This window comes from Antechinus flavipes, chromosome 5, assembly GCF_016432865.1.
Source record: "Antechinus flavipes isolate AdamAnt ecotype Samford, QLD, Australia chromosome 5, AdamAnt_v2, whole genome shotgun sequence".
Lineage (NCBI taxonomy): Eukaryota > Metazoa > Chordata > Mammalia > Dasyuromorphia > Dasyuridae > Antechinus > Antechinus flavipes.
Window position 1 is genome coordinate 191,408,617 of NC_067402.1, and position 15,514 is coordinate 191,424,130.

The 15,514-nt window shown below is 37.9% G+C and overlaps 1 protein-coding gene across 1 annotated transcript in view; it reads right to left on the bottom strand.

Moving 5' to 3' along the window:
• Positions 1-2,784: 2,784 nt before the first annotated feature.
• BORCS5 (BLOC-1 related complex subunit 5) overlaps positions 2,785-15,514 on the bottom strand; it is a 77,535-nt gene continuing 64,805 nt past the window's right edge. The window contains exon 4 of the mRNA XM_052000118.1: positions 2,785-3,525. Coding sequence (XP_051856078.1) covers positions 3,295-3,525 — 231 coding nt within the window. The 3' untranslated portion in view covers positions 2,785-3,294. The remainder of the gene's footprint in view (positions 3,526-15,514) is intronic.

Sequence of the window (15,514 nt, forward strand, 5' to 3'; positions counted from 1 at the left end):
AGGCAGGCTTGCCTATATTTCCTAAAATAACTAAATGTAAAACTAATCAGGAATAAAAAGACCTAATAAAATTGGCATAGCAGATCATCCACTTTCTATAAATCCAGAAGATAATAAACCTCGGTATCTATAGGAGGGGAAGGAAGGAGAGGAAAGGTTTAAGGTTCATAGTCTCCATGAAGATTAACATTGCCCCGGCATTTGGCAAGAAGGAATTATTTCTAGCTGTGTGGCCATGGATCATAACTTTTCTAAACCTTTTTTCCCCCCTTAATCAGTACTATAAAATGAAAGAATTGGACTAGCTGGGCTCCAAGGTTCTTTCCCATGCAGTATTTTATGAATTTTCTAGTAAAGGTTGAATTCATTCTTCCTTAAATAGACACCAAATAGAATTTGTTTGTCTAGCTTTTTGGCTATTTGAGCTTGTCTGCATCCAGCACTAGAACAAACTATTTGTTCTTAAGGTCACAGATTTTGAGCTAGAAGAGTTCTTAAGGAGTGTCTTAATACTTTGTTCACGTGTACTTCTTCATATATGCTTCTGGGAATAAAATAGATTTTTTGGTTAAGGGAGAGAAGGGGGATGGAAGAAAAGAAGGAGGGAAGGAAGGAAGAAAGAAAAGGGAAGGAAGGCAGATAGTCTCTTTTACTTCTAAAATTCTTTGATTCTATGTTAGTCCCTCTTCATGCTTTTCTTGAGAAATTATATTTTTAAAATTTTTGTGAAACTTCTCATGCCCAGAAATCATTAATCCTTAAAAAGAGTTTATTCCCTTTTGCCAGAGCAGCCTCTAGCTGCTGGAATAATGGGCAGCTAAAGTGGCACAGTGATAAAATGCCCTGAAGGTCTGAAGTCAGGAAGACTTATCTTTCCAAGTTCAAATCTAGCCTTAGAAGCTTACTGGCTGTGTGACCTTTGACAAGTCACTTAATCCCATTTGCTTCACTTTTTCACCTGTTAAATGAGCTAAAGAAGGAAATGGCAAAACCACTCCAGTAACTTAGCCAAGAAAACTCTAAATAGGGTTACAAAGAGTTGGATATCACTGAAAAAGTGACTGAGCAATAACAACAAACCAGGCTAATGGGACTAAGAGATCTCTTGGGGCTCTTAGTCCCAACCTCATTGGCTTTTTACTGCTCTCACCACTTTGGCTGGGTACCTGCTTCTCTTCTACTGGACCAGTTGATCCCATTACAATGTGGGGAATGGGAGCTACAGTTGCCTTCAACTCTTGAGAGAAGCAGTTACCTAAATGAACTTCTCTCTTACTTCTTGGCTGACACTGGCTCACTAGGAGGTTTTCCTCTCTGGGCGTGACAAAATCAGTATCTTAGCTTAATAATCCTACATGGGCAGTTACTATTCTGACAATTTAACTTAATTTTTGAAAACACATTTTAAAACTGGGACTGAAATATCTATTATCCTCTCCATTTGGTTATTTAATAAGCTTAACTGAAATCTGAGTTCCATGAATTTCACAACAGGGTGTCTGGTTAAAAACCAGCCAAGATGTTATTTCACCCAAGGGATCACATTTTAAAAGGGTTCACTTGAAATTTTAAATTCTTAAAGCTACCTCATAAAACACCTTTTGCTACCTTTAGACCCCATGCCTGGAATGTTTTCCTTCCTCATATCTGTCTCCTGGCTTCCTTTTATCCAATCATTCAGCCAGCCAGGGCTCACTGAATGTCTAGAAGGTACACAATACTGGGCTGGACACTGAACAGGCCTTTTGTTTTAAAGAAAATTATTACATTTGCCAAATACTCTATAATGATTCAATCAACAAAAAGCACCCTGTGTGTGGTACAATGCACATCTATAATCCTGGGTATGAGGAATGGCAGATCTCTTGAACTCAGAAGTTCTGAGTTGTAGTCTGAGCCCAAATGAGTGTCTACATTAAATTCAACATTAACCGAATGAGCCTACATATTTATCAAAGTGAAATTAGATCCATGAATAATCCCTACTTTGCCATCCAAGGGGTGAGCTAGGTGAAGAGAAGAACAGAAGAGAGAGAAAGACAAAGAAGGAAGGAAAAAAGGGAGGGAGGAATAAAGGAAGGGAGGAACAAACAAACCAAGGAATGAAGAGAAGGAAGGAGGGAAGAAGAGAGGAATGCAGAAACAAAAAATAAGAGGGAGGGAGGGAAGAAGAAAGGAAGAGGAAGGGAGGAAAGCTATAAGTATATACATACACACACACAAACACATACATATATATGTATTTTTGACTCATCAGTGGTTGTTACGTAAATTTCTGGGTCCACTACTTTGAAATCTGCTGCTTACCACTTGTGTAGTGAGATACAAAGTAGCTCATTTCTCTCTAGATCTTAATTATCTGTAAAATGAAAGCATTGGCCTTCATGATGCAATGGAAAGATTACTGCATTTGGAGGTAGGCATTTGGAGGCCTCTAATGTTGAACAAATCATAATTTCTTTGGATCTTAATTTTCTCATCTGTAAAATCAACCGGTTGGATTAAAACTTCTGAAGTGCCTTCTAGTTCTAAATCTATAATCCTATGACCCCAATGATACAGCCAAACCTATACCATAGTTAGGTCAAGGATACCAATCATTTAAAAGTGACATGAACCAGCGAGATGATGGTGCTAAAAGAGAGTGTTCTGTGTATCTGGAGCCCAATAAAAAATGGATATAACATAACCAAAGCAAAATGTATCCAGGTTTAGCCAAAGTAGGAATCCCAACCAAAAGATTTGACATGACTAGTGTAGGAATAGTAAGAAAACAGACACATATGGATTAAAGTTTTTCATTTATAACCCTATAAATCAAAGGGTCTTTTGACAGTTATTTACTGACAAATACCTAAAGTCATGAAAATAACCTCTCCAGTTCTCCTGTTTTAACTGGATCAGCTTATCTGGAACTAGACTCAACACACTTAACTCATATGATGACAGTAACAGCAACAAAGAATTTCTAGGGCAGAGTTCTTTGAAGAGTCGACAAGGACTAAATGGTTTATGTTTTAGTAACATAGTTGATGCTGGCCTTCAAGACTTTCAGACTGTAAGATGAAAAAATCTGGTTCACACCAAGTAGGAACAATCCCCTTGACTCCAGATCAGGGAGTCCTGTCCCTATTTGGATTGCTTCTCTTCCCATCATGGAGAGCAGGAAATCAAATGAAAAGCCAAGTCTTGCCTGATAGTGGTATAACGGTTCCAAATATTCTCTGGGCAGTATTGGTTTCTATCCCTCCATGGAAAAAAATCTCAGTGGCCAGTCCTGGGAAATGGAAACAACTATGACTTGAGCTCACGATCTGGTTTCATGCTAAAGGGCTCCAACCTTTCGTTCTCAGGAAGCAGGCTGTTCAATCTTTCCATCAGAGGTACAGTCTGATCAATGCCCATTTGTATACGGCGTAGAATAGAGGATATTTCATTGACCTTCTGGATCTGCTCGGCATACTTAGAATACCTTTTCTGTCGCTCCTGCATGTAGCCAAAGAGCGTCTCCACAGTAATGTCCATCTAATAGAAGGGAAAAACAACAAATTCATTAGCATCCAAATCTTCTTAACAAGTCACTGGATCTAAGATGGGAAAATCCATCTGCATGGTTGAAGAAAAAGAAAATCAACTATAAAGCAAGAAATGGGAGGAACAGAACATTCCACAATGAAACTCCTAGACAGCATAATTCAGGAGAAAGAGCACTGATCTGGGATCCAAGGATCTGGATTTTAATCCAAGTTCTATGATTTGGATCGACTATCTATACCTATAGTCACACTCTTTGTTACCAGGGACCAGATACATCTTTTTCTGGGCATCTAATTACTCAACCAAAAAGACAAGATTAGACCAGAAGATCTCTAAGATCAGGTATCACAATACTACAGATAGAAAGTAACTAAAAAAGAAAGACAATGAGCATTTTCCTACTTATATTTAGCAAAACAAACAAATAAAAAAAAAAGACTCATATTGCCCCTTCTTTTCTATCATCAATAAAGCAAAATGTATGGAATTGTTCCTTTTCTGCCCACCCAACCCTCAAAATACAAGCTGCTCACTATAGGAGACAGGTACTGGATTTGTGAATTCCCAGATGAGCAGTTGGGGAAGATGAGAAGAGGGTGGGAGGTTTGGGGTGAAGAATGAAACTCATAAATTCAAACTAGATGAGAAACTCTAATAAGGCAAAAAAAATGATGTGTGTCTTCATACAGTATTTAAATTCTTGCTTAATAATACACTTTTGTAATAAATTACATAGCTACAACCAAGTCTAAAAGAATAGAAAAACATTCAACCAGCAACTAGAGACGTTCTATCTAATGAGAGTCAGTGTCCTTGTTAAAGGATATTCTTTACAGCTAAGTGAAATGGGATAATGAGAATCTCCAAATCTGCACTGAGATTGGGGCAATGATGTAGAGTGAAGTCGAATTTAAATCAAGCAACATATTAACTTTGAAAAGCACAAATTCCACATAATTAGTGTTGCATTGCATTATTATTTATCTTGTTAAAAATTTCCCATTTTTACTTTAATTTACTTTGAGCTGCATTTACAAGGTTTTTTTGGCCACAAGTCTGACACCTTTGGTATAGCTGATCAGGGTAATGTTGTATTTCCAAAAAATAGCTTCCCAATATTCCATATTTATGTTTAGGAAATCTCCCATCGCTGATGTGTGTTCAACATACCTCTTCCTTTTGAAAGTTACAAAATAATGATTAGATCTACCACTTGGGACTCAAGGTTTTTGTATTGAGATTTTTGGAGCCTAGCAATTGGCTAAGGAGCAGGGAAGTAAAATGATTTCTTATTTACTCAAGGTTAGAAAACAAAGGGAGAATATGCAGGGTCTTATCTATGCTTTCAGGTGCAACAGGACTATCTGTTCAAAAAGGATATTTTATCAAAAGGAGAGATCTTCTTATCTCTCTTATCTTCTTAGCTGATTTTAGGGGCAAAATTAAAAAGCAAAAGATGCTACATTTACAGATACATACAATTATCTGGTAAGTGCAACCACTAGTCTTGACTTGTTCTCTAGGGTGAGGAATCAAAAGCCTAAAAGGGGTATTTCTATTTCCCTCACTCCTCACCCGTGGAATTCCTCATGTGAAATGCTACCTCTAAATCCACAAGAGAGAGAGAATCAATTTCCAATAAAAGATCTTAACAAGGTTTTATTGTCATTAAGGATAGGTAACAGTAAAATATGTGTCATATATATTCTATAGCAAGCAACGTTGAATCCTTTCCAATCCTCAGTGACAAAGGACTGCATTTACCATTACAAGACTCAAGGATTAAAAAAACCCAAAACTACATCATCATATATATAATAAGTAGGAGGAAATTACAGATTCTAGATATCTTGAAAAATTGTCTCAATTCTCAAGTGCATCTCATAATGCAAAATGTGACCAAGTTCAATGTGATTATAGAATTTCCTTATCCTTAAAAAAGTAGGCTCCTGTTTAGGCTGGAAGAGTTAATGAGAGGATTGGCCTTTCTAGAAGTTCAAATCCAAGCAAGTCAGCAAACATTTATTAAGTATCTACCATATACCAGAAACTGTGCTAAGTAGTGAGGATACAAAGAAAGACAGAACCAGTCCCTCCCCTCCCCTAATGGGGAGAGACAACATGCAAACAACTGTGTTCAAACATGATATATTTGGAATAAACTAGAGATTATCGCAAAAAGCAATAGCATTTGAGGTATCAGGAAAGACTCCTTGGAGAAGGGGGGATTTTAGCCAAGTCCGGAAGCCAGGAGTCAGAAATGAGAAGGGAGAGAATGCCAAGCAGAGGAAGAGCCAACCAAAAGTCGGATGGCATGTCCTGTTCAAGGAATAGCCAAGAGATGGTGTCACTGACTTATATAGAGAAGAAAGTAAAGTATAAGAAGACTGGAAAGTTAGCCAGTCAGACAATGGATTTTAGATTTGATCCTCTAGGTAATGAAGAGTCATTGGGGTTAGGGTTGACTGAATAGGGAGCAATAGAGTCAGGCTTTGGTCTTTTTAGGAAGATCACTGTGACAGCTGAGTGGGGTCGGACCAGAGTGAGGAGAGACTCGAGGCAGAGAACAGCCAGAAGTCAAATTTGACGGTCTAGTCAAGAGGTGACAAGGGCCTATACCAGTGGGGTGGCTATGGAGTTCCCTCTGAGTTCTTCATGTACCCTCTTGCCTCATAGTGAAACAGGGAGAAGAAAACAGTTATATTTGATGAACTAGTTTCTTGATTTTGGTCTCAAAAGACCAAACATAAATCTGATCCCTCCACATGTCAGGTCTTCAAATGCTTAGAGACAGTTTTCATAGCACTTCTTCCCTCCAGTCCTCCCATCAAGGTCGTTCTTCCAACTGATTCTCATTTAAGATGGACCTATAGTCTTTCTCCATTCTAGATCTGTAAAATAATTGCTTGGGAGTTTGATTGGTATGGCACTAAATAAGTAGATTAATTTAGGTAGTATTGTCATTTTTGTTACATTCACTCGGCACTTGATATTTTTCCAATTATTTAGATCTCTGTGTGTAAAGTGTTACATAGTTGTGTTCATATAATTCCTGACTTTGATCTTTCCCCATTCTAGCTGCCCTTTTGGATTCTCTTAAAGCTTCTTAATGTCCTTAAACTTTCATTCCCAGAGCAGAACACAATGTCCAAACGAGATCTGAAGGCAGAATACAATGAAACTGTCTCCTTTCTATTCTTTATAGTTATGCTTCCCTCAAGGTAGTCTGCAATTGCTTTGGATTTCTTATCTATCATATCATACTCCTGATTAACATTGAGTCTGCAGTCTACTAAAATCTCAGATCTTTTTCAGAACTGCTGTCTAACCTTGCCTTCCCCATCTTGTTTTTGTGGAATTCATTTCTTGTATCCAAGTGTTAGACATTATATCATCCTTCTGGAATTTCATCTTATTAAATTCAATCCATGTTCTAATCTGTAAAGAGCAGTTCAGATCTTAACTTTATTGTCTAGTGTGTTGTTATCCTTCTCAGTTCTGCGTCACCTACTAATTTGATGAGCATGTCACCTATACCTTTATGCAAAATGTTGACAAAAAAATTAAAAGTACAGGACTAATCACAGATCTGGAGAACTTTCACTGGAGTTCCTTACCATATTGAAAGTAAACCATTAACAATTACTCTGTGGGTCTGGCCATGCAATTAGTTCTGAATATGTCAAATTGTATTATCATCTAGTCAACATCATTTCATCTTCTTTACCATGAAATGATGGGGTAACTTTCTATAAAAGCTTTGTTTTAATCTACATAAGTTACATTTATAGCATTCCTCTAACTACTAGTTTTGTTATTCTATCATAAAAGAAAATGAAGTTAATGTGTCATGACCTTTTCTTGGTTCAACTACCATCTCTTTAATAATCCATTAGATCCATTAGAATTTTAATGATCCATTAGAATTTTTCCAAGAACTAAAGTCAATTTCATTGGCCTATTAAAAGTTTCCTAATGTTCTCTCTTCTTACGAAAATAAAAGGAGTTGTATGTAACATAGTTTAACTGAACTTGAAGAGAATCTTGGATACAATATGGTGGCAGTAGCCAAAGCTGCCAGAGCAGCCAGAATGATGTGGCCTCAGTTGTGTGCCCATGTAGCTGGCAGCTGCCCAGACCCAGCTGAATCACAAGAAAGTCAATGACCATTCTAAGAATCTCAGAAACTAAGATCAGCAAAAAATGTAGGCACTGTATTGGTACGGAAGCCATTTCTGGTAATATTATGAAATCAATGGTGCAAGTGAATGAAAAAGAGAAGATTATATATGCCAGATTTTAAATGTTTGCCTGTGTCTTCCATTGCTTCAAATTCATAGGCACTGAATAGGTTAAAGAAAGAAAATAGTTAAAGAAAGCTTAACCATGAGGTACAAATACTAAGAAAATTGTGCCTCTCATCAGTTAAACTGCTTCATGCTTATTAAGATGCAACCTGGATACTCTGGCAAAATGCATACTGAATCAAGCCCTAAGAAAGAAGAATCCAAGAGGAAAGGGTGTATGGCAGCAACTTCAGGGAGGTCAAGCCAGCCAGGCTCCTTTTAATGTCAGAAGATGTGTATATAACAATAAAGGAGCTATATAATACACATTATTCTATTTTTCTCATAGCAGTTCTAATACAAGTGAAACACACATGTTTTCTAATGCTTTCTTGGTCTCTTAGCTTATTTCAGCACCAGTTACTACCTTTGTCTGATGCATCTACAACATTGTGAGTGTGTGAGGTACCTAGTCCAATTGCAAAAGAGAAACGAAAAGTGATCATTTTCACCTGAAGGGGTGAATTACATTCAGCAAACATCAAATTACACCTCTGTTGACTTAGGGGCAAGAGTTATTATTACAGATTACCTTGGTATACATTTTAAAAGAACCAATTATTGCACATAAAATAGATCAGCAAATATAATAAAATGCATGTTAGAACTCATCTCAAAAAGAAAAAATGAATGAATAAAAGAAATTAAGAAATAAGAGGAAGAAGGAAGGAAAGAAAAAGGAAAAAAGAAAGAAAAGAAGGAAGGGAAGAAGGAAGGAAGAAAGGGAGGGAAGGAGAGAGGGAGAGAGAGAAAGAAAGAAACAAATGGAGAAAGAAAGGAAAGAAAAGAGAAAGGAAAGAGGGAGGGAAGGAAAGAGGGAGTAAGGGAGGGAAGAAGATAGAGAGACACTGACAGAATCAGAGACAGGAGGAAAGGAAGGAAGAAAACCACTACAGCACCTGTTGAAAGAATGGATTTGAAGCAGGGAAATCAATTAGTAGGCTACTACTATAGTCCAGATAAGATGCGGGTTTGAACCAAGATTGGGGCTATGCAGTGGAGAAAAGGGCATATATACATGAAAGATGTTGTGGAGATAAAAACAAGAATTGGCAGCTCACTAGAAATATAGGGTGAGAATGAAGAGTTAAAGAATGACCAGAATTTTCAAATCAAATCTAGTTGATTACTAAAATTGAATTTTGAGGAAATCATCTATTCTAAACAGTTCTTTTTAATAACTTGAGTCCCAGAAACTTGCTGACTCACCTGAGAAGGTAAGCAGAGGATCAACTTTTGGAAATCATCTATTCTAAACAGTTCTTTTTAATACGATCAAACTTGAGTCCCAGAAACTTGCTGACTCACCTGAGAAGGTAAGCAGAGGATCAACTTTTGATTTCAGGTCTCCTGAATGCAAATGCAGTACTCTTTCTACTTCTCAGAAATGTCAAACACATGGTCCACAAATTCCAGAGTGTAGCCTAAACCATATTAAAATATATTTCCTTTCTGATTTAAATGTGTTGATAAATGTGAGGCTTTCTAAGTCAACATGCAACCTGTTAGAGAATTCTTATATATCACTTATTGGCCCCATTTGCCCTTGACATCACTACACAGTACCAGGGCTATGTTGTCTCCCTCCAAATGAGTATAGCTTTCTCCCTTTTCATGGAACTGTCCAGCAGACTTACCTCTAGGTAAGAAAAAAGGCCACAGCTTAAGCTATGGTAGCATGCACAATTATGAACTGGCTTATTACATTATTAACCAGAGACTGGGATCACTTTATCCATTTCCACATTACACACAAATGAGAGACACAAAAGGATATTCAAAACCAAAACACTGTCTTTTCATAAAATGCTAATTATGCTACATCATATTAAAGTAGTAATGACAAACTCCTTAATAGCCATAGAGGCATTTGTTAAAAAGTGGCAAAATGCTTAAAAGTCTATTAACGCAAATGACTGCCTCCTAAGTGGAAGTTCAGATAGAAGAAAATATACTGAAAAATTCAGGCAGAATGAGAGAAGATGGTTGGTCCCACCTAGGAGTCAGCTCCCCTCACGGCTATTTCTCTTACTCCACTTTTGAACTGGAAGATTCTCTAAAAATTTACAAGCTTTTCCACAAAGGATTCTATCCTTGGCAGCCACAGCAGTAGCTCCAGCTGCAGATGGGGAGAAGAACAGCTGTTTCTAAGTGAGGTCACATTAAAGTGTCTGTAGATCAGGGGACAACTTTTAGTTGAATTTAAGTTTTGGTAATCCTTGTGTCAGCTCTACTCAGAGGCCATGAGGGGATGGATACACTTTGGTGGGTCTTTCATTTCTTTGGATCACCGACAATCTGAAAACTTCCACCACGCAGTGGGGCACTTTCCAATTCTCCTTGCAAACACATGATTCATGGTTCACAATATTCAAACGATGAATGGAAAACAAATCGGGTTTTTATCACAGCCAACAGACAACAAAACAACACAAAACTGCAATACTGCTCAGTTACCATCGCCACCAACAGCAGGTATATGTTATGTGTAGTGTCAGTCCTATAAATATTGTTCCAGCAGGGGGTGCTCACACTTGCTCATCCATTGTGGTCAGCTCCTCTGCCAGCCCCTCATGCCTCCAACTCTGTCGCTGCCTTTTGTGGTTCTCCCTTCTGACTACCAGGAGGTACCACCAGCTGCTGCTCTCTCCCTGCTTTCCACCATGGCCCTCCCCACAGTCCTGTACAGCCTGCGTGCCTTTCTTCTGCTTGCCCAGTAACCCTAGAAGATCACGCCACATGTTCCCTGATTCTCAGCATGGCATCTTGCACTGCCCATCACTCCATCTGCAGTTCTCATCTCCTAGCAGAAAACCAGTTATTTATTATGGCCTCATAGGGAAAGAGCACACTACCATCTTGGCCTTGGCAGAGAGTGTTAACAACTCGAAACAGCACCAGAACAGGGAGTCTCCATTTCTTGAAATACTCCCTTGAATTACATTCCAGAGAGCTTGACCTGCTCAAAAGTGTGGCCTGCGGCCAGGAACACTGCCCTTCTCTCACCCCCTTCTAGGTCTGTGCCATGAATATTCTGCTGAGTTATCTCCTCCCACTTGCATCAACACCTCCCACAAATTTAGCTGCTCAAGAGAACATAGCTCTCTATCCCAAATTGTCTCTTGGTCCTCTCCACAATTCCCTCTGAGGAAGTTACATAGAGTTATTTAGATTACCTAATGCTGCTTCCCAAAATATGAAGAGAAGGTTGGGAGAAATAGGCATTGTTGAGTGTTCCTTAGAGTCAAAAAATTTTCAGTCCTTTCAAATTACACTAGATAGATAGCTACCTATATGGACAAAGATAATGATTATATAATACAAAACGTACATTGGCCCTGCATTAATAACAGGCCTTACATGTGTGTCATATGCCCTAGAAGGTATTATGTGATCCTTGGTATGTGAGTGGTACCTTTATTTGTTATGTTATGGCACTGGGTTTCAACTTAATCACTGGCTGGAGAATGCAGGAAGCTCTGCTGTTGCCACTGTGGAATGCTCTGGTTATCTGTCCTTTGGGGTAGAAGAATAAGTGCCTACAGGTATCAAAAATCGTAAGGGGCTTCAAATTCCATCAGATATACATTCCTGTATGCTGACAAAAATTTGATACAGTAGATGATCTTTGAACACACTGGGACCTAAGTTCTGAGTCTATGGACAACTGAGGGAGAACGGGCACTGACTGCATCCCTGTGTGGTTGGGCATCATCATCATCATCATCATCATCATCATCATAGCTGAGAACTTTAGGGTTCAAAACTCTTTAAAGTTTGAAAAGCTCTTTACTATCTTATTTGTTTTGTGAAACAATCCTTAGAAGTAGATGCTATTATTTGAAAAGCTCTTTACTATCTTATTTGTTTCTTGAAACAATCCTTAGAGGTAGATGCTATTATTATTCCCATTTCACAAATAAAGAAACTGAGGCTGGGAGAAACTGTGACTTGCAATAGATCAAACCACATAGTGTCTGAGGCAGGATTTGAACTCAAGTCTCTCTCTGACTCCAAATCCAATACTCTAAACACTCTCCCATCTAGCTGCCTCTTCCCAAGATCTCCAATAACTACAGCAGGCTGTGAAGAAGATGCTGTCAGATTTATTAGCTTATCTCCTGTGCTTGCCCTGACAAAGCTATGGGAGTCTTCCACAGTGTTCCAAATTCAATTTTATTCTTATTCAACATCTTGTTTCAAATCATCTTTAAGAGAGAAGGTGCAGAAAAACTTTTGTAGGAAGATAGGAAATCTTTTTTGCATTTAAGGCCCAAGTGAAGTTATACAGCATAAAGTTTTATATTCTATTTATTTTTAGCACTTAAAATTTTTTAAAATGTGTTTTTATTCATTTTATTAAATACTTATCAATTACATTTACAGTTTTTTTAACATTTACTTTTAAAATATTTAAGTTCCAAATTCTCTTCCTCTCTCCTGCCCTTCCCCTATCCCTTGAGAAGGAAAGCAATATAATATCAATTATACATGTGAAGTCATGCAAAGCACATAGACATGCAAAAACAAGAAAAATAAAGTGGAAAAAAAGTATGGTTCAATCTGCATTCAGAATTCATCAATCCTCTCTACAGAAGTGAATAGCATTTTCATCATGAGTCCTTTTTCTTGATCAGAGTAGCAAAATTTTTCAAATTGATCATTATGCAATATTGCTGTCACTGTACACAATGTTCTGGTTCTGTTCACTTTGTATCAGATCATGTAAGTCCAGATTTTTCTCAAAGCATCCTGCTTGTCATTTCTTATAATATAACAACATTCCATCATAATTATATATCACAACTTGTTCAGGCATTTCCCATTTGAAGGATATTCCCTCGATTTCCAATTTTTGTCAACACAAAAAGAGCTGTGTAGCATGAAGTTATAATGTGACTTCTTCCAACTTTGTTCAGCAATACATTGAGTGGAAAAGACAGATATCAGGAGTAATCAAGTACTAACATCTGGCAAGGGACAAGGAGACAAGGAATTTAAGAAGAAAGGACAGTGCAGAGTTGAATTGGGAGTGGAAGGGAAGTCAAAGAAGGAGGGAATGACCTGAAAAAAAGCTAAGAGATAACAATGTTCTCCCTCCTAATTTTTCTCCCAAGCTCTGCTCAAAAACATGTTCCATTTGTGTTTCCTGATCTTTCCAATTGCTGATGCTCCCTCTCTACAAAATGATTTTGCGTATATTTTGCTTTTATTTAATCTGTGAATATGTTTCCCCCAGCAGAAAGTAAACTCCTTGAGGACAGAGACTGCTAACATTATTGTCTTTATGTCCTCAATGCCTGTCGAAGTACTGGGGAATAAGCAATAAATGCTTCTCAATTTAATTGAATTGAATGAAGATTGTAATGATAGAAAAGGAAGTATGAGACAGGAGAAGAGAGGAAACTATAACGCATAAAGAATACAAATTACGACAGTACATCTTTAACGAAAAAAGACAGGAAACAGGGTTATGCCATGTTAGATTTGCTTATCTAACCAAAAATTTTCCAGTATTGCACAATTGCTCAAGTAACAATTTATCATAATGCTTTTTGCTGAGCATATTTCATTTTTGTGCTTAACTTTGACTACTTAAAAACTTACAGAAGAGTTATATTACTCATTCCAAAATTCCCCAGCTGGGCTATTCTACCCATATAGCTGAAATCTTTATTTATATACATTCCCCTTCTATTTTTTCATGGAAAAAAGTCTGGAGGAAATCTTTGTTTTTTCACCATATATGAAGATGTATTTATCTCTGAAAACAAAGATCATTCCATTAAGAATCAATTAAAGTTTTAATCTGATAAAAATCTTAAGTAGCAACTTTTGTCTCACTAGTTGGTCCATTTTGTCTCTAAAGGTTCAATTTTTAAGTTTTACTTCACTATATGGAGAACCCATGCATATAGAAAGTAAAAGAATTAAAGAGCCCAGGACATGAGGCCTATGTATGTGGAAAAGGGAAGAGAAGAAAGAGAATTCAAAGCCACAATCTCAACAGGTTGGTAGAATCAGAAGGAAGCAGGGTGACCCAATGACAATATGCCCCCATGACCCCATGGCCTCTGACCATGCTTATAAGCAAAAGTAACCATAGAGAAGCTACCACGAAAGGACAAAACATTTGGAAAACAGATTTCAGACTGCCATTTCATCAGTACTCCTAGAAAAAAGCCTGCTGATCCCATGAAAATCTCCTCAGCTTACATTGCTCTAGTCTCTGGCTTTTCCAGCTTCTCTCAGTCCCTTGGATCACTGGAATATTAAATATGGCTTCTGGATCAATCTAAACTCTGAATTTTACTAATATGCATTATAACTCAAGCCTCATCTTTTCTTTTTTTCTCCCTACACTCTGTAATTGCACCAATTCCTAAGGATGGATTGACTTTTCTGCTCAAGACAGAACAATGTCTTGTTGGAAGTCCAACTTCTTCCCTCAGGACTCATATGGTCAGACAATGATGTAAACTGCTTCTGCCAGTGGACTTTAAGCTCCTCAAGGGCAAGTAATGTTTCCTTTTTGTCTTTTTCTCTAATACAGCACCTGGCACCTAGCAGGTTTCTAAATAAATTCTTATGAATTGATTGATTACCTTGCTAGCCCCCCAGCAGGGGGCTCCAGAGACCTAGTGACAACTGGTACAAATTTTGGGAAATTACATTTCAAGGGGGATTTGCAACTGTGTGAAAAGTAAACTCTTGGCTCTACCTCAGTGCCCTGTTTACTGATTGCACTGTAAGTCATCACCTCTCTTCTTTCAGGAGATAGGATAATTAATTTCTACAGCTCCTGGCCTAATAAGTGTTATTCCTGGACTTCCAATCCCAGAGATTCTCCTGGACCAAAATGGTCATCAGTGTGTCCTCCTTTGAAGGTTGGTTACTCATGGGGAAAAGTTTCCCAATGAATGATGGGCTTCCTTAGAAATTGATGATCCCTCTCCCTGCTAACATCAGGCACTGACAACAAACAATTTCCATAGCAACAAGGTTACTCCAAATTATCCAAAGTATCCCTATTCCTAAACTCTAAATCAGAAATTTGGTTCAGAATATCCCTATTCTTTTGGAGATGTTTTGGGAAGAATGAGTCGTATTCACATGTAATAAATGAGTAAGCTTGGGTAGATAGACAGGGCTATCAAACTACCCACACTCACCTAACAGTATATGTATATCAAATTCCACCTCTAGTTACAACAGAAATTGTAGCAGGCACTCCCATGCTCCCCCAGCCCACCTACTGAGGGATAACTGGAAGAGAATGAAGCAGAAGAGGAATAATTCAAAATTCAGAAAATAAAAAAATAGGAAGTTAGCCACAGGGTGAGGATGGAGAACAGTTCCAGACATGAAGATCAGCAAGGCAGATGAACAGGCCTGCTCAGTGGAAAGTTTGGCACGGAAGTTCATCATGAAATTTAGCCAGGTGAGGCACTCTGTGAAGATGTGGCTTCCAGCAGATAAGGAAAGAAAGAATTTTCTAATGATCTTTCTCTGCCACAGCCAAGTAATTATTCAAAGTGGAGGCTGGTCTCCCTCTAAAAAAGAGAAGACAAAAGGGCAGATACTTCAGTTCTCTTCCTGCTCCAATTCATCCTTCACATAGATGCCAAAAT